Here is a 24,768-nt window from a genome sequence, read left to right as displayed (position 1 = left end):
AACTTTTTCTTTTTTTAAGACTATTTTTTTTTTAGCGCAGTTCTAGGTTTACAACAAAATCGAGAGGAAGGTACAGAGATTTCCCATATACCCACTGCCTGCACACATGCGTAGCCACCCCATTATCAACATCCCTCACCAAAATGGTACATTTGTTACCAAGGACGAACCTACATTAACACATCATAGTCACCCAAGTCCATAGTTTACCTTAGGGTTCACTCTTGCTGTTGTACATTCTATGGGTTTGGACAAATGTATAATAACATATATCCGTCATTATAATATCATACAGAGTATTTTCACTGCCGTAATAGTCCTCTGTACTCTGTCTATTTATCTCCCCACCCCCACTCCCAGCCCCCGGCAACCACTGATCTTTTCATTGTCTCCATTTTTGCCTTCCCGAGAATGTCAAGCAGTTGGAATTATACAGTATGTAGCCTTTTCACATTGCCTTCTTTCACTTAGTAGTATGCATTGAAAATTCCTCCATGTCTTTTCATGACTTGATAGCTCATTTCTTTTTAAGGACTGAGTAATATTCCGTTGTCTGGATGGACCAGTTTATTTATACATTCACCTACTGAAGAACATCTTCGATGCTTCCAGGTTTTGGCAGTTATGCGATAAACATCTATATGCAGGTTTTTGTGTGGACATAAATTTTCAACTCTTTTGGATAAATAACAAGGAGTGTGACTGTTAGATTGTATAGTAAGAGTATGTTTATTTTATTTATTTATTTATTTTATTTTATTGAGGTCATGATAGTTTATAACTGTGAAATTTCTGGTGTACGTTATTATTATTATCAGTCATCATATATATGTGCCCCTTTACCCCTTATGCCCACCTCCCAACCCCCTTCCCCTCTGGTAACCACTAATCTGTTCTCTTTATCCATTTATTTGTTTATCTTCCACCTATGAGTGAAATCATATGGTGTTTGTCTTGCACTGTCTGGCTTTTTTGCTTAACGTCATACCCTCAAGGTCCATCCGTGTTATTGCAAATGGGATGATTTTGTCTTTTTTATTGCCAAGGAGTGTTCTGTTGTATATATATACCACATCTTCTTTATGCATTCATCAGTCAATGGGCACTTGCGTTGCTTCTACATCACGGCTATCGTGAATAACGCTGCTATGGACATAGGGGAGCGTAAATCTCTCTGAATTGTTGATTTCAAGTTCTTTGGATAAATACCCAGTAGTGGGTTAGCTGGATTGTGTGGTATTTCTATTTTTAATTTTTGAGAAATCTCCATACTGTTTTCCATAGTGGCTGCACTGGTTTGCATTCCCACCAGCAGTGTATGAGGGTTCCCTTTTCTCCACATCCTCTCCAACATTGGTTATTTTTTGCCTTGGTAATTATAGCCATTCTAACAGGTGTAGGATGAAATCTCATTGTAGTTTTGATTGCATTTTCCTAATAATTAGTGATGTTGAACATCTTTTCATGTGCCTGTTGGCCATCTGTATATCTTCTTTGGAAAAATGTCTTTTATTATCCTCCGCCCATTTTTTGATGGGGTTGTTTGTTTTTTTCTTGTTGAGTTGCATGAGTTCTTTATATATTTTGGAGATTAACCCCTTGTTGGATATATGATTTGCAAATATTTTCTCCCAGTTGGTGGGTTGTCTTTTTGTTCCTGGTTTCCTTTGCCTTGTAGAAGCTCTTTAGTCTGATGTAGTCCCATTTGTTCATTTTTTCTTTTGTTTCCCTTGCCTGAGGAGACACAGTATTTGAAAAGAAGCTGCTAAGAGTGGTGTCACAGAATGTACTGCTTATATTTTTTTCTAGGATTTTTATGGTTTCAGGTCTTACATTCGTCTTTGATCCACTTTGAGTTAAGTTTCATGTATGGTGTAAGATTAATGGTGTACTTTCATTCTTTTGCATGTGGCTGTCTAGTTTTCCCAACACCATTTATGGAAGAGACTTTCCTTTCTCTGTTGTATGTTCTTAGCTCCTTTGTCAAAGATTAGCTGTCCTTAGATGTAAGGTTTTATTTCTAGGCTTTCAATTCTGTTGCATTGATCTGTGTGTCTGTTTTTGTGCCAGTACCATGCTGTTTTGCTTACTATAGCTTTGTAGTATATTTTGAAGTCAAGGATTGTGATGCCTCCAACTTCGTTCTTTTTTCTCAGGATTGCTTTTGCTCTTTGAGGTCTTTTGTTGCCCCATATGAATTTTGGGATTCTTTGTTCTAATTCCATGAAGAATGTCATTGGGAGTCTGATTGGGATTGCACTGAATCTGTAGATTGCTGTAGGTAATATGGACATTTTAACTGTGTTTATTCTTCCAATCCATGTGCATGGAATATCTTTCCATTTCTTTATGTCATCATCAATTTCTTTCAATAATGTCTTATAGTCTTCATTGTATAAGTCTTTCACTTCCTTGGTTAAATTTATTCCTAGATATTTTATTCTTTTTTGTTGCGATTGTAAATGGGATTGTATTCTTGAGTTCTCTTTCTGTTAGTTTGTTATTAGAATATAGAAATGCAACTGATTGTAAGTTGATTTTGTACCTGCAACTTTGCTGTAGTTGTTGATTCTTTCTAATAGCTTTCTGATGGATTCTTTAGGGTTTTCTATATATAGAATCATATCATCTGCACACAGTGAGTGTTTCAGTTCTTCCTTACCAATTTGGATACCTTTTATTTCTTTTTCTTGCCTAATTGCTCTGGCCAAAACCTCCAGTACAATGTTGAAAAAGAGTGGCGAGAGTGGGCACCCTTGTTTTGTTGCTGTTCTCAGAGGGATGGCTTTCAGTTTTTCCCCATTGAGTATGATGTTGGTTGTGGGTTTGTCATATGTGGCCTTTCTTATGTTGAGGTACTTTCTTTCTGTATCTGTTTTATTGAGAGTCTTTATCTTAAATGGATGTTGGATCTTGTCAAATGCTTTCTCTGCATCTATTGAGATGACCATGTGATTTTTATTCCTCATTTTGTTAATGTGGTGTATCACAATGATTGATTTGCAGGTGTTGAACCATCCCTCCATCCCTGGAATAAATCCCACTTGATCATGGTGTATAATCCTTTTAATGTGTTGCTGTATTTGGTTTGCCAGCATTTTGTTGAGGATTTTTGCATCTACGTTCATCAGCGATATGGGCCTGTAATTTTCCTTCTTCGTGTTGTCCTTGTCTGGTTTTGGTATCAGGGTGATGTTGGCCTCACAGAATGAGTAAAGAAGCGTTCTGTCTTCTTCAGTTTTTTGGAAAAGTATAGATGGATAGGTATTAAGTCTTCTTTGAATGTTTGGCAGAATTATGCAGAGAAGCCATCTGGTCCTGGACTTCTGTTTTGTAGGAGGTTTTTGATTACTGTTTCAATCTCTTTACTTGTGGTTGGTGTATTCAGGTTCTCTATTTCTTCTTGATTCAGTTTTGGGAGGTTGTATGAATCTAAGAATTTTCTATGTCTCCTAGGTTCTCCAATTTTTTAGCATATAGTTTTTCATAGTATTCTCTTATAATCTTTTGTATTTCTGAGGTATCGGTTGTAATTTCTCCTCTTTCATTTCTAATTTTATTTACTTGAGCCTTCTCTCTTTTTTTCTTTTTGAGTCTGGCTAAAGGTTTGTCAATTTTGTTTATCTTCTCAAAGAACTAGCTCTTAGTTTCATTGATCATTTCTACTTTTTTTTTTTTTTGGTTTCTGTTTTATTTATTTCTGCTCTAATTTTTATTATTTGCCTCCTTATGCTGACTTTGACCTTTGTTTATTCTTCTCTTTCTAGTTCTGTTAGATGTAGTTTAAGATTACTTAATTGAGATTTTTCTTATTTGTTGAGGTGGGCCTGTATTGCTATGAATTTCCCTCTTAGCACCACTTTTGCTGCATCCCATAAGAGTTGGTATGATGTGTTTTCATTTTCATTTGTCTCTAGATATTTTTTGATTTCTCCTTTGATTTCTTCATTGATCCATTGGTTCTTCAGTAGCATATTGTTTAGTCTCCACATATTTGTCACTTTCCTAGTTTTTTTCTTGTAGTTGATGTCTGGTTTCATAGCATTATGGTCAGAAAAGATGCTTGATATGATTTCAATCTTCTTAAATTTATTGAGGCTTGCCTTGTTTCCCAACATGTGGTCTATCTTTGAGAATGTTCCACGTTCACTTGAAAAGAATGTATATTCTTCTGTTTTTGGATGGAGTGTTCTATATATATCTGTTAAGTCCAACTGGTCTAATTTTTCATCTAATTCCACTATTTCCGTGTTGACTTTCTGTCTGGATGATCTATCCATTGATGTAAGCGGGGTGTTGAGGTCCCCTATTATTATTGTGTTGCCGTTAATTTCTAATTTTAGGTCTGTTAATAGTTGCTTTATGTACTTTGGTACTCCTGTGCTAGGTGGATATATATTCATAAGTGTTATGCCCTCTTGGTGCAATGTCCCTTTTATCATAATATACTGCCCCTCTTTGTCTCTCTTTGCATTTTTTATTTTGAAGTCTACTTTGTCTGATATAAGTATGGCAACACCTGCTTTCTTTTGTTTTCCATTTGCTTGGAGTATCACCTTCCATCCCTTCACTCTGAGCCTGTGTTTTTCTTTAGAGCTGATGTGTTTCCTGGAGGCAGCATATTGTTGGGTCTTGCTTTTTAACCCATTCAGCCACTCTGTGTCTTTTGATTGGAGACTTCAATCCATTTACATTTAGAGTGATTATTGATATATCAGGGCTCAATCCTGCCATTTTATCTCTTGTTTTCTGGTTGTTCTGTATTTCCCTTGTTTCTCATCCCCTGTATTTCTCCCTGCCATTTCAGTTTGGTGATTTTCTCGGTTGGTTTTCTCAGTTTTCTCTTTATTTATCATTTGTGTCTCTGTTCTGATTTTTTGTTTAGTGGTTACCATGAGGTTTGTATAAAAGAGCTCGTGTATAAGATAGTCCGTTTTCTGATAGCTCATTATCTTTTTAGCCTAAGTAGTTTCCATCCCTTTCCTCTTCACTGTCTGAGTTATTATCGTCACAACTTATTCCGTTTTGTATTGAGTTTGTGATTAAAATGAAGTGATTATAGTTATTTTTGATGCTTTCCTTCCCTTTATCTTTAATATTATAATTAAGTGTTTGCTATCCTGTTCTGATAGAGAGCTGCAATTTTCTGATTTTGTCTATCTATTTATCTCCTTGTTCCAGGCTTTCTAAAACCTTTTCTTTTTTTTTCAGGTATTAGAGCCTTCTTGATCATTTCTTGTAGGATGGACCTTTTGACAATGAACTTCCTCAGCATTTATTTATCTAGGAAATATTTTACTTCTCCATCATAGCTGAAGGATAGTTTCACTGGATAGAGTATTCTTGGCTGAAAAATTTTGTCTGTTAGTATTTTGAATATATCATTCCACTCTCCCCTAACCTGTAAGGTTTCTGCTGAGAAATCCACTGAAAGCCTGAAAGGGCTTCCTTTGTAGGTTATTTTCTTCTGCCTTGCTGCCCTTAGTATTTTTTCTTTGTCATTGACTTTTGCCCATTTTACTAATATATACTTTGGAGAAGGTCTTTTTATATTGATGTAATTAGGAGTTCTGTTGGCTTCATTTACCTATAATTCCAGCTCCTTTCCCAGGTTTGGGAAGGTCTCAGCTATTATTTCTTTGAGCAAGCTCTCTGCTCCTTTCTCTCTCTGGAATACATATAATCCTTATGTTGCATTTCCTAATTGAGTTGGATATTTCTTGGAGAATTTCTTCATTTCTTTTTAGTCTTAATTCTCTCTCCTCCTCCTCCTGAAGCATTTCTATATTTCTTTCCTCTAAATTATTAATTCTGTCCTCCATGATGTCAGCTCTGTTTTTTAAAGCTTCTAGATTGTTTTTTACCTTATTTATTGTGCTCTTCATCTCCAGCCTTTCTGTTTGGTTGTTTTTAGAGTTTCAATCTCTTTCGTGAATAATTCCCTCTGCTCATTAGTTTTATTCCTGAGTTCACTGAACTGTCTTTCTGAGTTTTCTTGTAACTTGTTGACCTTCTTTATGATAAGTATTTTGAATTCTCTGTCATTTAGGTTGTAAATTTCTGTGACTTCAGGATTGGTTACTGGACACTTGTCATTTTCCTCCTGCTCTGGAGTGTTAATGTATTTCTTCATGGTGTTTGATGGTGTGGACCTTTGCTGACGATAGTGGTAGTATCTAGTCACAGATTCCACCTGCCACCGCTGGGGGGTGCAGGAGCTGTATTTTCCACATCTGCTGGCAGTTGTGCTGATAGGGCTCTCTGTGCTTGCCCACTGGCCGCTGCTGCTTCACACACAGAGGCACAGGCGCTCTGGTGGGGATCCCTTGTGCTGCCTGACCCATACATGTGCCAAGTCCCAGATGACCCAGCCTAGAACCTTCATACAGCCCAGTCCATGAACCCAGCCTAGAACCTTCCATGACTAATGAATCCTGGTCCCTCAAGACTTGACCAAGATGTCACCTCTTCCAGAAAGTCTCCCCTGATTTCCCAAGGTTGGATTAGCTCTCAGAGCCCTGCAGTGACTCATGTCATAATTACCTGCTTCTTTGCCTATTTCTTCCATTGGACTAGAGACTTTTTGAGGACAGGGGCTGTATCTTCTTCACCTCTGTGTTCCAGGGCCTGGCACCATGAATGGCACATAGTAGGCACATCCTTTCCGAGGGAATAAACTCTGGTGTTGGACATCTGAGAAAAGGCCCTGTCTTGACCTCTTAAATGCTGTGCGATCTTTGGCAAGTTACTGAAATTCTTCAATTTCTTTAACTGAAGAATGGAGGAGAATAGTATTTACCTTATAGGTTTTTTGCTGAGTACCAAAATGAGATAACCAAGCACTATGGCAGGCATATAATAAGAGCTCAAGAAAAGTCTGCACCTTAATTAACTAATAAATAAATTAAATAAGTTTAAATGTTGCTTACTGTGTGCGGGGCGCTGTTCAAGGTGCTGAGGATGTAACAGTGGACTAAATGGACACAAGTCTCCCCTCATTGAACTGACATTCTAGTGTTTGGAGGAACAGATGATAAACAAATGAAGAGATGAGAAGAGGATGTATTTAATGTCACATATAATAAATGCCATAATGAAAAATAGAGATGGAGATGACAGTGGAGGTTTTTTAGATAGGGTACAATGTAATAATAATTTATTGTAAATCAGGGTTTCTCAACCTCGACACTACTGACACTTTGAACTGGAAATTCTTTTTTGTGGAGGGCTATCCTGTGCATTGTAGGGTATTTAGCAGAATCCCCTGCCTCTATTAACAAGAGGCTAGCTGCACCCCTGCCCCTCAGATGTGACAACCAAAACATCTCCAGACATTATCAAGTATCCCCCAGGGGCAAAATCATCCCCGGTTGAGAACTGCTGTTATAAATAAGTGTCTGCTGTAAGGGGGTGTCGTGGGCTGAATGGGGGCCCCCCAAAAGATATGTCCACATCCTCATCCCTGGAACCTATGAATATTATATGATATGGCAAAAGATGTGATTAAATTAAGAGTTTTGAGAGGAGGCACTTATTCTGGGTTATCCCGGTGGGTCCTAAATGCCATCATAAGTATCCTTATAAGAGAAAGGCAAGTGCTGGTAAGGATGTGGAGAAAGGGAACCCCAGTGCACTGTTGATGGGATGTAAATTGGTGCAACCACTGTGGAAAACAGTATGGAGGGTCCTCAAAAAAATTAAAACTAGAACTGCCATATGATCTAGCAATTCTACTTCTGGGTATGTATTGGAAGGAAATGAAATCACTATCTTGAAAAGATACCTGCACTCCCATGTTCGTTGCAGCATTATTTACAATAATCAAGACATGGAAACAACCTAAGTATCTACTGAAAGATGAATAAATAAAGAAAATGTGGTATGTATTTATGATGGAATATTATACAGCCATAAAGAGAAGGAAATTCTGCCATTTGTGACAACATCGATGTACCTTCAGAGCATTATGCTAAGTGAGATAAGTCAGAAAGAGAAACACAAATACTGTATGATCCCACTTATATGTGGAATCTAAAAAAACTGAACTCATAGAAACAGAGAACAGATTGGTGGTTGCCAGAGGTGGGGGTGGGGGATGGGAGAAATGGGTGAAAGTGCTCAATTTAAAAAAAAAATAGAGAAAGAGGCAGAGGGAGATCAGACAGACCAATATGGAAGAGAAGGCACTGTGAAGACAGAAGCAAAGATTGAAGCGATGTGGCCACAAGCCAAGGAATGCCAAGGAACTCCTGTCACCACAAGAAGGCGGAAGAAGCACGGGACAGAGTCTTGCCTAGAGCCTCTGGAGGGAGTGTGACCCTGCTGACACCTTGATATCAAACTTCTGGCCTTGAGAATAAATTTCTGTTGTCTAAGTCACCGAATCTGTGGTAACTTGTTACAGCAGCCACAGGAAACTAATACAGAAGAGTTACATCATCAGTGGGTAGGGTTTCACTATTGAGCATTATAATCCATGATTCAAATTCCTGTAGGAGAATTTATGAAAGAGGCCTTTGACGTGGGTGAGGGTGACCCTATTTGCAGATTACACAAAGCTGGATAGGTTAGTAAAAACTTTGGCCGTTGGACTTCAGATGCCAGAAGATGTCCACAGGGCAGCTCTATATGGATAAAAGGGACAGATCTGAAGGTCAGGCCCTCTTCTTGGGGCCCTCAGACCCAACTGGAAAGAGCCAGGATGACGTGGCTTAGCTGCAGCAGGACAAAAAAAGCCTTGGGGATTTTCATCAACGGTAAATTCAGGATGAGTCAACATTGTTTGGGGCCACCTGAGGCCACAACATAACAGTGGTTGTCAAGGTGATGAGATAATAGTGGTTCTTATCTTTTCCTAATTTTCCAGAGTTCCTCTAATGTGGTTCTGAGGCTTTATTACACAAAACTCAAATTCAGTATCAGGGTGGTACCAGTCTTCTCAACTCCAGGTTGATCAGGAAGGGTCCCCAAGACCCTTTCAGGGATCTATGAGGTCAAAACTGTTTTCATAACGATATTAAGACAGAATTTGTCCTTTTACTGATGTAATTTTTCTGTTTCAAATGTAGTGATGGCTAAAATTGCTAGTGCCTTAGCATGAATGAGAGCAGGGCCATTAAATGGTACTAGTAGCCAGTGAATTCTTTCTTCATTTTTATTTATACTGAAGTTATACTGGTTTATAACAGCATGTAAATTTCAGGTGTACCTCATTATATTTCAGCTTCTGTATAGACTGCATTGTGCTCACCACCAAAAGTCCAGTTTCCATCCATCACTGTACACATGTGCCCCTTTACCCCTTTTGCCTTCCCCCCACCCCCTTCCTCTCTGGTAACCACCAATCTGTTTTCTTTGTCCGTGTGTTTATCTTCCACATATGAGTGAAATCATACAGTATTTGTCTTTCTCTGTCTGACTTATTTCATTTAATATAATAACTTCAAGGTCCATCCGTGTTGTCGCAAATGGCACAGTTTCATCTTTTTTAATGGCTGAGTAGTGTTCCATTGTGCCCATATGTATATACCACATCTTCTTCATTCATTCATCCATTGATGTGCACTTGAGTTGCTTCTATGTCTTGGCTATTGTGAATAATCCTGCAATGAAAATAGGGGTGCATATACCTTTTTGAATTGGTGTTTTCATGTTCTTCTGATAAATTCCCAACAGTGGAATAGCTGGATCACACGGTATTTCTATTTTTAATTTTTTTGAGAAATCTCCATACTATTTTCCTTAGTTAGCCATTGGATTCTTCACCCCCATGCACTCAGATCAAAAATGGGAAAAAAAATTGCGAGTTTTACTTAAGGGTGTCCTCAGTGAAGGAGTTAAAATTATTAATATTATTAAAGCACAATCCTTGCGTACATGTCTTTTTAATATTCTATGTGACAAAATGAGAAGTATGCACAGAGCACTTCTGCTGAATACCAACTGCAGCACGATGATTGCCTCCGGGAAGAGCATTTGTGCTTTTGTTTGATTTGCCAGCTGAACTAGCTGGGTTGTGGTTTTTTTTTTTTCCATGGAATACTATCTTTACTTGAAACTCTGGTTATTCAGACTTGAGATTTTGGCAGACGATTTTTTGAAAATGAACGACATGAGCCTGTCACTTCAAAGAAAACAACTAACAGTATTTGTTGCCAATGATGAAATTGGAGCTTTTAAGCGAAAATGTGAACTTTAGAAAACTCGTATCTGCTACCATGATCTTGACAGCTTTCTGATACTTAAAATTTTCTGATGAGATTAGAGATGATATTAAGGAATATGATTTTTTGCTATTGTGTAATGAAATATGTCAACATTTGGAAGATCTGCATAACTCCGTGAACCAGTATGTTCCAGAATGATCAATGTGTGTTGTTACAAAATCGTGCATGGACAAAAGATCTATTCAAAGTCCAAGACAGATCAATGGATTTTAATTTAACAGTGTATTAAAGTTCACTGACACAATTTCAGATCACACATTGCAACTAACCTTTAGAAACTATCGCTTGTTGAGCTTCATTGTGGTATCAGAGAAGAATATCTAAAATTATCTCAAAATACTCCTCTTTTTAAAAATTGCATATCATGAGGCCAGATTTTTTCTGTATACTTCAACCGAAACAACATATCTCAACAGATTGAATGAAGAAACAGATATGAGAATCCAAGTGTCTTCTACACAGCCAGACATGAAAGAGATTTGCAAACATGTAAAACAATACTACTCTTCCCAATCACTTCATTTGGTTTGGAATATATAGTAATTTTTCATAAAAGTCTTATTTACATTGACATATAATGAGTTTATTGTTGCTATTTTTAAATGAATTAAATAAATATTTTAAATTTCTCAGTTTAATTTCTAATATGATAAGTATCCATAGATATAACCCACATGAACAAAAGTTCTCTGGGTCCTTGATAATCTTTTTTAAGATTTTATTGAGGTCATAATAGTTTATAACATTGTGAAATTTCAGTTGTACATTATTATTTGTAAGTCACCATATATATGTGCCCTTTTACACCTTATGCCGACCCCCCAACCCCCTTCCCCTCTGGTAATCGCTAATTTGTTCTCTCTGTCCACATGTTTGTTTATCTTCCACATATGAGTGAAATCACATGGTGTTTGTCATTCTCTGTCTGGCTTATTTCGCTTAACATAAGACCCTCAAGGTCCATCCATGTTGTTGCGAATGGGACAATTTTATCTTTTTTTATGGCTGAGTAGTATTCTGTTGTGTATATGTGTATATATATCACATCTTCTTTGTCCAATCATCAGTTGATGGGCACTTGGTTTACTTACACTTCTTGGCTATAGTGAATAACGCTGCAATGAACATAGAAGTGCATAAGTCTCTTTGGATTGTTGATTTCAAGTTCTTTGGATAAACACTTAGTAGTGGGATAGCAGCATCGTATGGTATTTCTATTTTTAGTTTTTTGAGAAATCGTGACCTTGATCATTTTTAAGAACATAAAGGAGTCTTGAAACCAAAAATGTCAAGAACTACTACCCTTTGTGTGCTAAAAGATGGGAGATAAACCCCACTAAGATTTGGGTGGTTGCCATATTGGGGAAGATTTTAGGGATCCAAAGCTCTGGGGCACGCTGGGACACTGCATCCAGGGTAAAGAGCAAAGCTTTTCATCTTGCATCCCCTACCACCAAGAACAGGGCACCGGATGTGGTGGGCCTCTTTGGAATTTGGAGCATGTATTATCCTTGGGAATTCTGTTCTGACCCATTTATCATGTGACTTGGGGAGCTGCCAGTTCTGTGCGGGGTGCAGAGCAAGAGAAGACTCTGTAGTAGGTCCAGGCGATGGCGTAAGCAACTGTGCCACCCTGGCCGGAAGACCCATACAGTCCAGTCATGCCAGAGATACCAAGATGGATAAGGATGCTGTGTGGAGTCTGTGGGAGGCTCTACTGGGGGAGAATTTGCAGCATAAACCTCTACACTCCTGGAGCAAAGCCATGACTCTCATGGCAGGGAACCACTTGTCATTTGAAAATCATCTCCTGGTATGCTACTGGGCCCTGATAGAGACCTGTGCCTGATGATGGGTCACCAAGGACTAGGTGACCTGAGGGCCCGTCATAAGCTGGGTATTACCATACACCAGGTTGTAAGATCTAGGGAGAGAGCAGCAGTGATTCATTGTACAACAGCTCCAGGCCCAAACAGGCCCAGAAGGTGCAAGTAAGTTACACGAACAGATGGCCCCCACCTCTGCTGCATCCATGTTTCTCTTTTAATTCATACTTCTGGCTTCAAGGGGGCTGCCCTTGGTGGAGGAGGAAAACCTCAGTCCTGGTTCACAAATGGGACAGCACAAGAGGTTGTTACTAACTAGAAATGGACAGAAGCTGCATTACAGCCTCACTCAGAGGTGGCCCTAAAGGATAATAGTGAAGAGAAATCCTCCCAGTGGGCAGGGATGTGAGAATACATTTGGGCATCCGCTGCATATGGAAGGAAAAGCAGCTAGAGGTATGGATATCCGTGGACTCCTGGGCAAAAGCCTAGAAGGAGCAAGACTGGAAAATCAGAGACGAGGATATTGGGGGTAGAGGCATGTGGTTGGGTCTGTGGATGTGGGCACAAAGCATGTGGTTCTTTATGTCTTATGTTAATGCCCGTCAGAGAAGGTTTACACAAGGGAGGCCCAACAATCGAGAGGAAGGATGGCTTTTCCTGTGGGCATTAGCCAGCTTCTCTCCTTTGGTCACACCAGTGCTGCTGCAATGAGTGGCAGGAACGGAGGGTATCCATGGGATGGACAGTTCTGAGAACCACTTCGTAAGTCTGACAGGGAGCACTAGCTGCACATGGTGTGGCCACTCCATGGTGCATCCTTCACTGACTTTCCTTCTTTCTTATTTCACTCCTCCTTGTCCCTCTCTCAGTTCGCTGGGATCACATTTGCAGGGCTCTATTTGGGGTTGGGAGGGCAGGCTAAGATACCACCATATTTAAAACTGTAACCCCTTCCTGGCACTCCTAACCCCCCTTACTCAGGGCTATTTCTTTTCTCCATGTAATTTACTTATTTATTGTGTCTACTATTTATTATGTGACTCTCCCACTAGAACGTGAGCTCCGTTAGAACAGGCGTATTTATCTGTATTGTTCAGTGCTGTGCCCCCAGCACCTAGAACACATGATGAAGTTGTGTTCAATGAGTCACTAAGTGATTAGAGCTAATGTATGTACGTGTCATGCTGAATACTTAGACTGTGGTAGAAAACTCTGGACCTCAGGAAACACAAAGGTTGGCTGTGGCTGGTTTGGGGATTGTGGTCCGGGCTGAGGAGTGTCAGGACTCCAGAGACAGGAGTGGGCTTGACCTGGGCTCTGGGCAGGGCTGGTCCAAAGTTTAGGGTCCCATAGAGCCAGAGTCTTTCCTGGAAGGGATGCTGTGCTTCAGCCAAAGTCTTTATGCTTACTCATATTCATCCCTCCCCTTCAAAAGGCTGAATTGCCCGTGGTAAGAGCTCAGGTCTTGGGTCAGGCAGACCTGAGTTCGGAGCCTGGCCTTACTACTTCTTCGCTGTGGGATCTTGAGCAAGCTGCCTCTCTAACATCACTTTCCTTATCTGCAAGGATGTGTTAAGGATGGTACTTATCTAGTTGAGCTGTAGTGAGAATTGGGGTGAAAATCCCATGTAAAGCATTTAGCACAATTAGGAAGTGCTCACTAAGCATCAGTCAGCATTGAACTTTCCTCTATGCCACACGGTGGGGGATGCAGTTCTGGGCCATCCCTTCCTTCCTGCCAGAGAATCAGGCTCCCCTCAATCATGTTGCTTATTTCACGTTGCTGGGCCAAGGCCAGGAGAGAGATACAGTCTGCATGAAAAATGCATGGGATCTCCACAGGATGGAGAAGCAGTAGGTGTCCTTGCAAACTGAATTCAAAAGGTCCCGGCTCCGAGAGTTATAAATAAAGATGAGCTCATTGATTTCAGCATCCAACTGGGTGCATCTTCCAGCTTCCTGTTCAGAGCTTCATGTCCATGAAACGTGGGCTGCTCAAGGTGTATCAACCAATTCCCAGTGATGCTCCCACTGTGCTGTCCTGTCTCTACTCACTCCATGCCCCTTGTCAGGAGCACCCTTCCTGTCACCCACCTCTAACTGCTGAAACCTACGCATTCTTGGGTTTGTCCTGCCTTTCTTATTTCATTTCTTTTCCTTTCCTTTCCTGGTCTTGTAGTGGGCTTTCCCCCTCATTCCACTGTATTGCTCTACTAGTTTAACATGCACATTTAATTTAACAATGTCAAAAGCTAGTCAATATTTTGTGCTCCTGCCAAATAACAGATTTTTCAAACTCTGATCCCTCCTTACCAATTCTTTTGTTACTGTTTTCTGGTTCTTTATTTTTATCTTGTTTTTTTTTCCTAACCCCACAAATTAGACATTCTTATAATGTATTATGCCATCGATGCTTATTTAATTTATCTCCATGTTCGTTTATTTCTTTCCTCATCATTCCCATTTGAATCTTGTACTTTTCCTTCTGGGATTATTTTCCTTGTTCTTGAAGAACATCCTTTAAAATTTCCTTAGGTGAGGGTCTGTTGGTTGTAAATGCTCTCAATTTTTATCTGAAAATGTATCTGTTCAACATCCTTCTTGAAACATATTCAAGGTTGACAGTTACCTTCTCTCAGCACTTTGGGAGGTGATTCCACTGGCTTCTGGCTTCAGTCGTTGATGCTAAGCAGTTAGCTGTACACCTGCTTTGTAGTTCTTCCACCGTCTCTCTAGTGATTAGCAGTTTTCCTACCATAAGTGTTTGGTGTAGATTTCTTTTTGTTTACCATGTAAGGGTTAGGGGAGCTTCCAGGATCTGAGGATTATGTTTTTCATCAGTTCTGGAAATTTTCCATTTCCTTCTGGAACTCCAGTTGGACCTTTTCAAGTCCTTGTTCCATCCTCTGTGTGCTCTGTTTCATATTTTCCATCTCTTTGTCTCTCTCTCCTGCATTCTGGGTAAATTCTTCAGATCTATTGTCCAACTCACTATTCTCTCTTCAGCTATGTTAATCTGCTATTGAATTTGTCCATTGGATTGATATATATATTATATATTTAAAGTTTTTTTCATTTATAGAAGTATTACCTTTTTTTTCAAATCTTTCTAGTCATTTAAAATAGTCTCTTGTTCCTTATCTATACCTTCAATTACCAACTTTTATTTCTTTAAGCATATGAAACATCCTTAGTTTATATTACGTATCCCATAATTCCAATATCTAAAGTTTTTGAAGGTTTGAGTCTATTGTTTATGGCTTTGTGCAATTCTCCCTTAAAGTTCTTTGTTGTTATGGCTAATCTTATGTGTCAACTTGACTGGGCCATACGGTGCTCAGATATTTGGTTAAACATTATTCTGGGTACTTCTGTGAGGGTATTTCTAGATAAGATCAGCATTTGAATATATAGAGTGAGTAAAGCAGATTGCCCTCCCCAATGTGGGTGGGCCTCACCCAACACATTGAAGGCCTGAATAGAACAAAGGAATGATCAAGAGAGACTTGTCCCTTTCCACGTGTCTTTGAGCTAGAACACCTATCTTCTTCTACATTCAGACTTGGACTTGGACTGGAAATTACACCATTGGCTTTCTTGGTGCTCAGGCCCTCAGACTTAGACTAGAACTACACCACCAGCTCTCCTGAGTCTCCAGCTTGCTGATTGAGATCTTAGGACTTCTTAGCCTCCCAAATTATGTGAGCCAATCCTTATAATAAATCTCTTATATATATCCCATTAGCTCTATTTCTCTGGAGAACCCAACTAATAAATTGTGTTTTGCGGTTTATGTTTTTTTTTTGGCATGTGAGCTCATGTTCCTGGGAACTTTTCTGTGGGAATTCTTTGAGGCTTGAGTTTAAGGTAAATTAATTTGGGGAGGAATTTTGCATTTGTTTCTGCCAAGTGCCTAGGGCATTACTATCTATTTTTCTTTAAACTCTCCTGTTGTTTTCATGCTTGTTTGTTGTTTTTGCCACACGCAGGTACTGTGAATTCCACCTCCAGACCCGTTTATGGGTCTACTTGTGGTTAGGAGCATTCAGGGTTGACATTCCTTTTTCTTCCACTCTGAGTCAATGCTGAGTCTAGCAAGTTCTGTGTCCGCTCCCTTTGAGAGGTTTTCCTCTCCTAGTTCACATGTTGTGGGTGTTGTTTTTCATGGTTTTGCTTTAGGTGGGAGGTTTCTGATTTTGTTTTGCACTTTGCGCTGGCTCTAGGTCTTGTCAGGGCCCATTAATCTGAAGTCCTTGGCCACCTGGGATCAGCAGGTACCACAGAGCAACCTTTGCTTCTGCTCTCAAGTGTCTCTTTGGATTTGTGTTTTCTTGTCGTTTTTGGCCTCTGATGATTGTCCTTAATTTCTTGCCACTTCAGCTATGCATTTCTAAAGATGTTTTAAAATACTTTTATCCAGCTTTTTTTTTTTTTTTTTTTGGTGTTTTGTTTCAGGAGAACTTTCAGCATATGCTGTCTACCATATTGCCAGAAGTGGAAGTCTAGCCATCCTTCCCGGCCCATTCAGACATATGTAGGATGCTGCTCATCAGCAGGACACCTCTCATTGTGCTCCTCCTACCCTGTTCTGTGGTTTGCTCCCCTGTGTTTGTAACTACAAGCTCCTTGAGGGCGGGGATGTGGTTTCCTCTCTTTGCCTTCCACAGAGCCCGTCCAGAGTTCCCCACACCAAAGTCTCTCTAAGTGCCAGTTGAATGGAATTGAATGTGGGAGCTGGAGGCACCCATCGGCCACCTGTGCTACCAGTGACCTTCCACAAGAGGGCAGCCTCAGCTGGTGCCAGAGCCCTTCCACCCCACAGGGCTGGGCAGGGTTCACGGTGGGAGGGACCTGGCTCCCTGTGGCTTCAAAACCTGCAACTTCTAATGCCCCCTCGGGACTGGGACCCAATGGAGGAATCCTCCCCATTCCACAGGTGAGGTAATGAAGACAAGCGGGATGAGGGAAGTGTCAGGTCAGAGCAGGTGAATCTGAGACGAGGTCATCAGGGGAAGGACCAAGACAGAACCAGCCTCCTCTGTATTCAATTTCTTCAAAGATTTTGCTTATACAACCAAATTATCTATTCCCTCGTTCACCCAACAACATTTATTCGGCGTCTACTGTAGGCCCCACAGGGGGTCCAGTGGTGAATTAAACACACTTGGTCCCTGCCTCTTTCCCGGTGTCCACTGCAGCCCAACTGGACAACTCAGTGTCTCCCAACCAGCCCTGGGCTTCCTGCCTCTGCCCCTTTGCTCCTGCTGTTCCTTCTGGCCCAGAAGCCTCCCACCATCACTGTCTGCTGAGATGCTGCCCATCCTTCTAGGCCCAGCTCCCACGCCTGACTCCCATGGAGGAATGAACACCCACCCCGGGACCCGGAGGTGAGGGCGCTGGACCCTCCTGTGCCATCTCAGGGGATGGCTTCAACTTGTAGAAGGAGGTGAGGGACAGACCATCTCTCGGGCTCTTCCTGATTAATTATTGTGAGGGGAGGCAGAGTCTCTCCCCTCTCAAAAGTACAAGACCCTGCCCTCCTTCTTCCCAGCCACCATGCACCCAAGGACAAGGTAAACCTTGGGATTTAATCACAGGAGAGCGGGATTCCTTGGAATAGGACAGACAGTGGGTCACTCATTCACTCTTCCAACATATTTTGAATGAGCATCTACTATGTACCAAGTCTCCAGAAATGAGGCATGCCCGCTCCACTTCCCTTTTTCTTAGGAGACCCTTGAGTGTGTGTGCATGTGTGTGTATGTGTGTGTGTGTATCTCACTCTTTGACCCTTGGGGTTCAGCCAGGCTCGGTGGGCTCGCAGCAAAGGCAGCTGGGCTCTCTCTAGCAGCCCCTATAATACCAGCCTGACTTCCTGGAGACCAAACCACAAGTCGAGCACAGAGGCGTGAGAGAGACTCACAGGCTGGGTTTGGTCGCATGTGTGCAAGAGAGAGCAGCAGGGAGAAAGATACAAACAGGAGCAGCAAAGAGCAGAGCGGGTGTGAGGGGCACTCAGCGGCCGTGTCCACCTCCTGGCCCTAGGATGGAGCTTCCTGCTGGCGGGCGTGCGTAGCGGTCAAAGATGGCAGCAGACATGTGGATCTTCTTCGTGATCGCTGGATTGCTGACGGCAGCCATCTCAGGTAGCTCCTCATCCCGCCTCTTGCCATTGTTGCTGAAGGACCTGGGTCCTGCCCTCTTGGCCTGTTGTCTGGTTCTTTTCTCTTGCTCACCTTTTTGGAACCTTTTAGCCAAGTCTGCACTCTGATACCAGGGAGGTGCCAGCCGTGCCAACGGCAATCAGGGCTCGGGAGGGTACAGGAACCCCCTTCAGGGGCTGGGGCTGTGCCTGCACAGTGCCAAGAGGACTCCCGAGGGTGAGATAATGTGGGCAGCATGCGTGGTGTCTTACCAACAGGTTTCCAGGGTCTTAGGAGGGAGACATCTCCCACTTGTAGGCTCAGGAACTCCCGCATCCTCATATCCTACCAACTCTCAGGAGGGAACCGTTCACCTTCTGGAGAGGTAGGACCACTGGCGATTGTATTTTCAACCCCAGTGCTGAGGCTGTGGGCTCACCAGGCTTGGCCCACTCAGAGCAGAGCTGTCGTGAAACAGAACCCTGGAAGCCAAGGGGAGTGAGGCCGGCTGGTCGCTGGTGGCTCTGGCACAACCAGTTGAAGTAGTTTAGGGCACAAGTGAACAGGAAGGTTCTTGAAGGCCACCTGCCCCCATCCTGAGCTCCCCTGGGTGCCAAGGCACCCTCGTCACCTGGGCGCCAAGGCACCCTCGCGACCTGGGCTGGGGGATCAGGTGGCCAGAAGGCTTGGGCACTGGGCTGTGCTCGTCAGATGCTGTTGGCGCCTGCTGAGCGCGGGGTCCAAGCTGGCAGGAGCTGGGTGGGCACCCAGAGATGTGAGAGATTCTGCTGCTGTTGGGCCCTCACATTTGGGGGATTGGGGGACTGGTGTGGAAATAGCATTCTGGGCCGGGAGAGTCTGGGTCCAACTGGCAGTGGAGATGCCAATGCTTTCAGTTTGGTGTGAAGGAGACCCAGGAAGGCCCCATTGGGAGGGGTGTCTGAGCCAGCTAGGAGGACTGGGAGCATTGGGGAGCTATCTGGGGGTGCCTCGTCTCTCTGCCTCGATCTAGAGGCACATGCTCTGAGCCTCCTGACCTCACACTGGTTCAGGGAAAGCCAGTTAGCTCTGGAGTGGCCCTGTGTGGGTCAGCTTTGCCTCTCTGGCTCTACCAGGAGCACCAGCCCCTGAGGTGAGAGAGAAGGTCAGAGTGGTCCTCTCTCTCCCTGTCTCCATCGCTGCCACCCTCTGTTCTCCACGAGGCCTAGCCGCCCGCCTGGGGTCAGAGTTCAGTCTGGGGCCAGAAGGTCTGCTGGCCGGTCCCTGGCACGACAGGCTGCCTGTTCTCTCTCCCCTTCCAGGGCTTCTGATCAGCTTCTTCCGTGGCCTCTGGGCAGGAATGAGTGCCAGAGGCTGAGCTGGACACTGGGTGCCCTTGGTGCTACAGCCGATGAGCAGCCGGCCCCCGGGCCTGGGGAAGTGGCCTTGAACGGTGCCTGAAGGGAGGCAGGAACCCAGGGCCTGGGCAGAGCTCAGGAAGGTGCATCAAAGGGGTCCTGGAGCCAAGCTCCCTGCTCTTCAGTCCTTACATCCTGCCCTGACACCCCTGTCCCCTCCACTCCACTCTCGGTACAGTTAGTTAGTTATGTTTTTAAAACTGCATTTATGTTCAATTGACTCACTTGTTATTACCAATACAAGTTTAGTTTTGAAAGGAAACTCTATTTCACTATTGCAAATGGAAAACTGACATCATGTGCCATAAAATAAAATGTAGAGGTAACATGAAAAGAAATGGTCGTGAAGACCGGTGTCTGGTATGTGCCAGCCGAAGGTCAGACGGACATAAAGGGCCTGAAGCCCCGGCTTGCCCTCTCTGAGACAGGGAGCTGAGGGGGTGACAAGGACGTGCTGGCTCCCAATTGTGATTTTCTTCTTGACTTTTCCGGGGAACTGAAAGCACTTTGAGCAGAGAATATGCCCTTGCTGTGCGATTTAATGGCACTGAATGCTGCTTCCTTAAACCCTCCTGAGGGTCCCCTGTCTGACTGCTGAGAAATATGGCCTGGCAGGAAGGGCATTCCAGGCAGAAAGAAATATGAGCGAAAGCCCCCCAAGAGTGAAGTGGGGGAGGCAGAGGGGACCTGTGTGCGGCCAGAGCCAGCTGACGTGGGGAGGCCCTTCCCCGGACCTGCCCGAGGCGCTCTTCCCCACCGCCCTGGTCCAGCAGGCCCAAACCCCAGCAGGACCTCACCCTAGGAGGGCAAGAGGGGCCCAGATCTGCTTGCGGGATCTCCTGGGCCAAATCAGGGTGTCGGGCAGACCAGGCTGGGGAAAGGAGATTTAAGGCCTCCAAGGAGAAAAGAAAAGGAAAGAAAGAAAACCAAGGAAGAAGAGGGAGGAAAGGGAGCTGGGAGAGCTAGGCCCGGGAGGAAGTTCCAGGGCCTCCACGCCAAGGGCTGTGTGTGAAGTGTGGTGGGGTTACCGGGCTATGCTCTGGGACCACAGGCGGGTGGAATATGGCCCTCCTGGGTCCGGCAGACCTGGCCGTGGCCCTTTGGTGCACGGCGGGCCCCCCTCTCCTGCTCCTCTTGCCAGTCCCAGCTCTAGGTTTCCATCCTGGGCCTCACACAGCTATTTCTCTGGCCAAGCTGGGCTGGTCTCTTATCAGGCCTTGGTTTGTGCTGTTGAACGACCAGGGCAGAGACTGCGGCTTAGGAAGCCATGCTTTCTAATTCTCTGCTGGTGCGCCCAGGAGGCCTGAGTCCACGACCAGTTTGTCCACCTACCCTCCAGTTCTGTGCCTTGGTTTCCTGATCAGCCAACTGGAGATGAAGAGGCAGAGAGAATGAACTAGAAGCCCTTGACTGGGGAGGATGGGGTGGGGTCAGAAGACGGGAACATTGTCCAAGCCCTGCCTTGAACTCACCATGTGCTCCTTCTCCACTCTGGACTCCTGTTTTCCTGTCGGTGGAATGGGGTGCTTTGGTCAGACCACCCCCAAAGGCTCCATCAGATCTGATACTCTGCCTGCGATGCAGTCACAGAGCCAGGCCTTCCCTACCAGGGCAGTGCTGAGGTTGGGGACTCTAATTCCATCTGGACTGTGGTTGACGAGGTCCTCGAGGGCTGCTGTTGTGCACTGATAAAGCTATTTCTGTTTACTTAACAAAATAGTTTCTTAAATGAACAAATTAAAAAAATCTATTTTTTCTTAACTTGTAAGTTCAATATACAAATCTCACTTTATTTATAAGTCCACTAATTTTTTTTTTTTTTTTTTTTTTGCTGAGGAAGATTCACCCTGAGCTAACATCTGTGCCAATCTTCCTCTATTTTATATGTGGGTGGCCGCCACAGCATGGCCGCCAATGAGTGGTGTCGGTCCGTGAAGTGGAGCGTGCCAAACTTCACCACTAGGCCACAGGGCCAGCCCCCATAAGTCCAGTAATTTTTAACAATGACTCTCAAGGGGTCTTTGATTAATATTTGAGCAAATCAGGTTGAATGGAGTGAGCTTCCTTAAATAATAAATACCACTTATAAATGTAGCTAATTAAATTCCCTTAGATCTGTGAGGTCTGATAGAGTAGCCACTAGAATGTGCATTGGAAATGTGGTAGTCTGAATTGAGATGTGTCAGAAATATAAAATACACAGCAGATTTTGAAGATGTGTTCAAAAGATGAATGTAAAATATCTTGTTAATAACTTTTATATGAACTACATGTGAAGATGATAGTATTTAGGATCTGTTGGGTTAAATAAACTTTATTATTACAATTAAGTTTACCTATTCCTTTTTACTTTTTAAAAATATGGCTACTAGAAAATTTAAAATGATGTATGTAGCTCGCATTATATTTATATTGGATAACTGCCTTAGATAGTCTTAACTATATTTAGAAATTTAATGAATTTGATTTTCTTATTGATGATTCAAATACTTCTAAGAAACAAAACTTTCCCAAGGATTTCGAAGAATGCTTATAGATCTAAAAAACTAACTTATAAACAAAGTGAATATTAAGTTCTTGTAAATATTCAATAATGTTTACAGACATTGTCAAATTCTCTTAAATTTTCAACTAAGGTCAATTACTTGCTCACAAACATGAGAAACTGTAGGGACCAAGTGTTCTTTTTTTTTTTTTTTGCTGAGGAAGATTCGCCCTCAGCAAACATCTGTGCCAATCTTCTTCTATTTTGTATGTGGATCGCCACCACAGCATGGCTGCCAAATAGCAGTGTAGGTCCGCACGGGGGAACCGAACCTAGGCTGCTGAAGCAGAGCTCACTGAACGCAACCACTAGGCTGCGGGGCCAGGCCTCCAAATGTTCTTAAACATTACAAATACAGGACTTTATACACCAACACACAGAACTTGATCCAACTTAACACAAATGTACAAATATTGTGGGATTTTTTTTTACTTCATCATCTCTATTTTTTAAATTCTAATCTTCCTGGGCTTAAAAGCCACATACCAAAGAGAAAAGAATTGTACCATTGCAGGTAACTTTGGTTATCCTGAGCAGGTTGGAGTTTCCATCTCAGTGGACTGAGATGAGGTCGGCTTTTTTGTTGTTTTGCCAAAATATAAGATACGATTCTCTTGTGCTGTTGACCACACGCAGTGCCTTCTCTGATAGCCCATGGCCTCCGACTGAGCTGGTCCCTTGACCCGCAACCTCTAGGTCCTCATTGTTAAAAATTACTGGACTTACAGGGGCCGGCCCTGTGGCCTAATGGTTAAGTTTGATGTGCTCCACTTGGCGGACCTACACCACTCATCGGCGGCCATGCTGTGGCGGCCACCCACATACAAAATAGAGGAAGATTGGCACAGATGTTAGCTCAGGGTGAATCTTCCTCAGCAAAAAACAAAAAAAACCCAAAAAAACCCTAATCCTCTGTCTCCTGCCAACCCAGTGGGCTTCACCACTTCATTAGATTAAATTAAATGAATGTGTTTACTATTCTATTCTTTTTCCCCCCCCGCATTCTTCCTGCCTGGCAAGACTACAGCTCTAGATGTATAAATAATGTATGACAGGCATCTGCCTATTTCTCCTGGCTTTGTCTGGCTCTCTGGTCACAGGTCAATGACTTGTGGGGATGGTTAGCATGGCCGTCACCACAGAGGTGACGTGGGACAGGGCAGCTCCTAGGGCTTTGGGGCTGGCACATTTAGCTAATCATAGATGATTACAGAGGGATCTAGAATGAGCGAGAAACGCTGCCCACGGCCTCCCTCATTCAGTCTGCATTTATCGAGGCCAACTTCACACTAGCTTCACTTTCTTATAGGGAAGCTCAGGGGTTAAATTGGGTCCCAGCTGTCAGATTCTGAGGCTGAAGAATCAGCCTTCTCCCTGGGGGACAAGCAGGAATAAGCATGTGGCTCCAACTGACACTTTGGGACGGGGGCTTGGAGGAAAAGACCACCCCCACCCCCACCTCCGCCTGGACCACAGCTGTGAAACCACTAACTATTGCCCATGCCAGGTGCTCAGCCTGGCACTGAGCAGACCCTGGCCTGCTTCCCAAGTCCCGGGGTCCTGCAGACCCTCTGTCCCATGCTCAGCACCAGCCCCCCTGGCCAGGTCAGGGAGAAGTGAGTTACCCAGAGCAGAACTTCCCAGCACCCCTCATTCCCGTCCCTCCCCAGTGTTTGCTAAAGCTGCCATCTACCTAACAATTTACCCCATACTCTTTTCTTAAATGATTTTTTAAAGTGTAAATACATTTATTCTTAGAAAAAAACTTTATATTGCTCCCTTAAAGGGAAAGCCATTGTAAATCACCGTAACGGTAATAATGGTGAAAATAAACATAATGGAAAGAAAACAATGTCATTCAAAGCTAGGCAGATGCGTTGCTGCTTTCCCTTTCTCACACGGGAGGGTTGTAGGTGTCGGAGAGATGTAAGGACTAGTCCCCTGGGAGATTTCCTCCTCCGGTAATCAGGGAGGCTGAAAGGGAAATGAAGGGGCATAATTTCCTTCTGTAATTTGGTGATATTTCATGCCATGTCAGTGACCACCTAAATCATTTCTCAAACCTTTGGGTATGTGCCCCACACTTCAGAAACACTGACCCAGAGGAAGGACAGTGAGGGTGGGCAATCTGCCCTCCTTACAGGATACAGCTTGGGGAAGCCACCTGCTTACCTTCCTGGGGGACACCCTGGACTTAGGCGCCCCATATCAGGCTGTCCCCAGGCCCCTGGGAAGCCCCTGGATTTTCCTGGTGAGCCTTGAAGTTGGGGATGGTGCCCAAACTCATGTCCCCTGATTGAGCTGTGGGAACTGAGTGCTTGCAGTGCGGGAGAAGAGACCCCCGAGGAGGGGTGAGGTGGAGAAGAATTTTTGGAACTCGCTCTGGCTCTGGCTTGCTGGGTAATCTTGGGCAGGTTCCTTCCTTTCTCTGGCCCTCGTTTTTTTCACTGGAAAAATGGGCAAATTAGACACTAAAGACCCAGCCTAAAAGTCCTTACCATCTATGTGTGTTCCTTGAGACTTGACTGGCTGTGGCACAGGGCAGCTGGCTGGGGGGAGCGGAGATCCAGCTGTTGGAAAATAGCCCTAGAATGCACACAACGTGATAACCCAGCCGGCACCCTGCCG

The 24,768-nt window shown here is 43.4% G+C and overlaps 1 protein-coding gene across 5 annotated transcripts in view; it reads left to right on the top strand.

Moving 5' to 3' along the window:
• CD6 (CD6 molecule) overlaps nucleotides 1–24,768 on the top strand; it is a 62,804-nt gene that overhangs the window by 2,221 nt on the left and 35,815 nt on the right. For 3 of the 5 annotated variants that reach the window (XM_087422849.1, XM_087422848.1, XM_087422847.1), the window contains exon 1: nucleotides 17,957–18,201. In XM_087422849.1, coding sequence (XP_087278975.1) covers nucleotides 18,141–18,201 — 61 coding nt within the window. In that variant the 5' untranslated portion in view covers nucleotides 17,957–18,140. Of the gene's footprint in view, nucleotides 1–16,510; nucleotides 17,502–17,956; nucleotides 18,202–24,768 lie in introns of those variants that run through there. The other 2 variants (XM_087422846.1, XM_087422845.1) reach the window with 2 other exon arrangements.

This window comes from Ceratotherium simum, chromosome 34 (assembly GCF_057802395.1).
Source record: "Ceratotherium simum simum isolate JZ-2026a chromosome 34, ASM5780239v1, whole genome shotgun sequence".
Taxonomy (NCBI): Eukaryota; Metazoa; Chordata; class Mammalia; order Perissodactyla; family Rhinocerotidae; genus Ceratotherium; species Ceratotherium simum.
The sequence above is the reverse complement of the archived record's forward strand: the minus strand, read 5'-3'. Positions and strand labels throughout refer to the sequence as shown.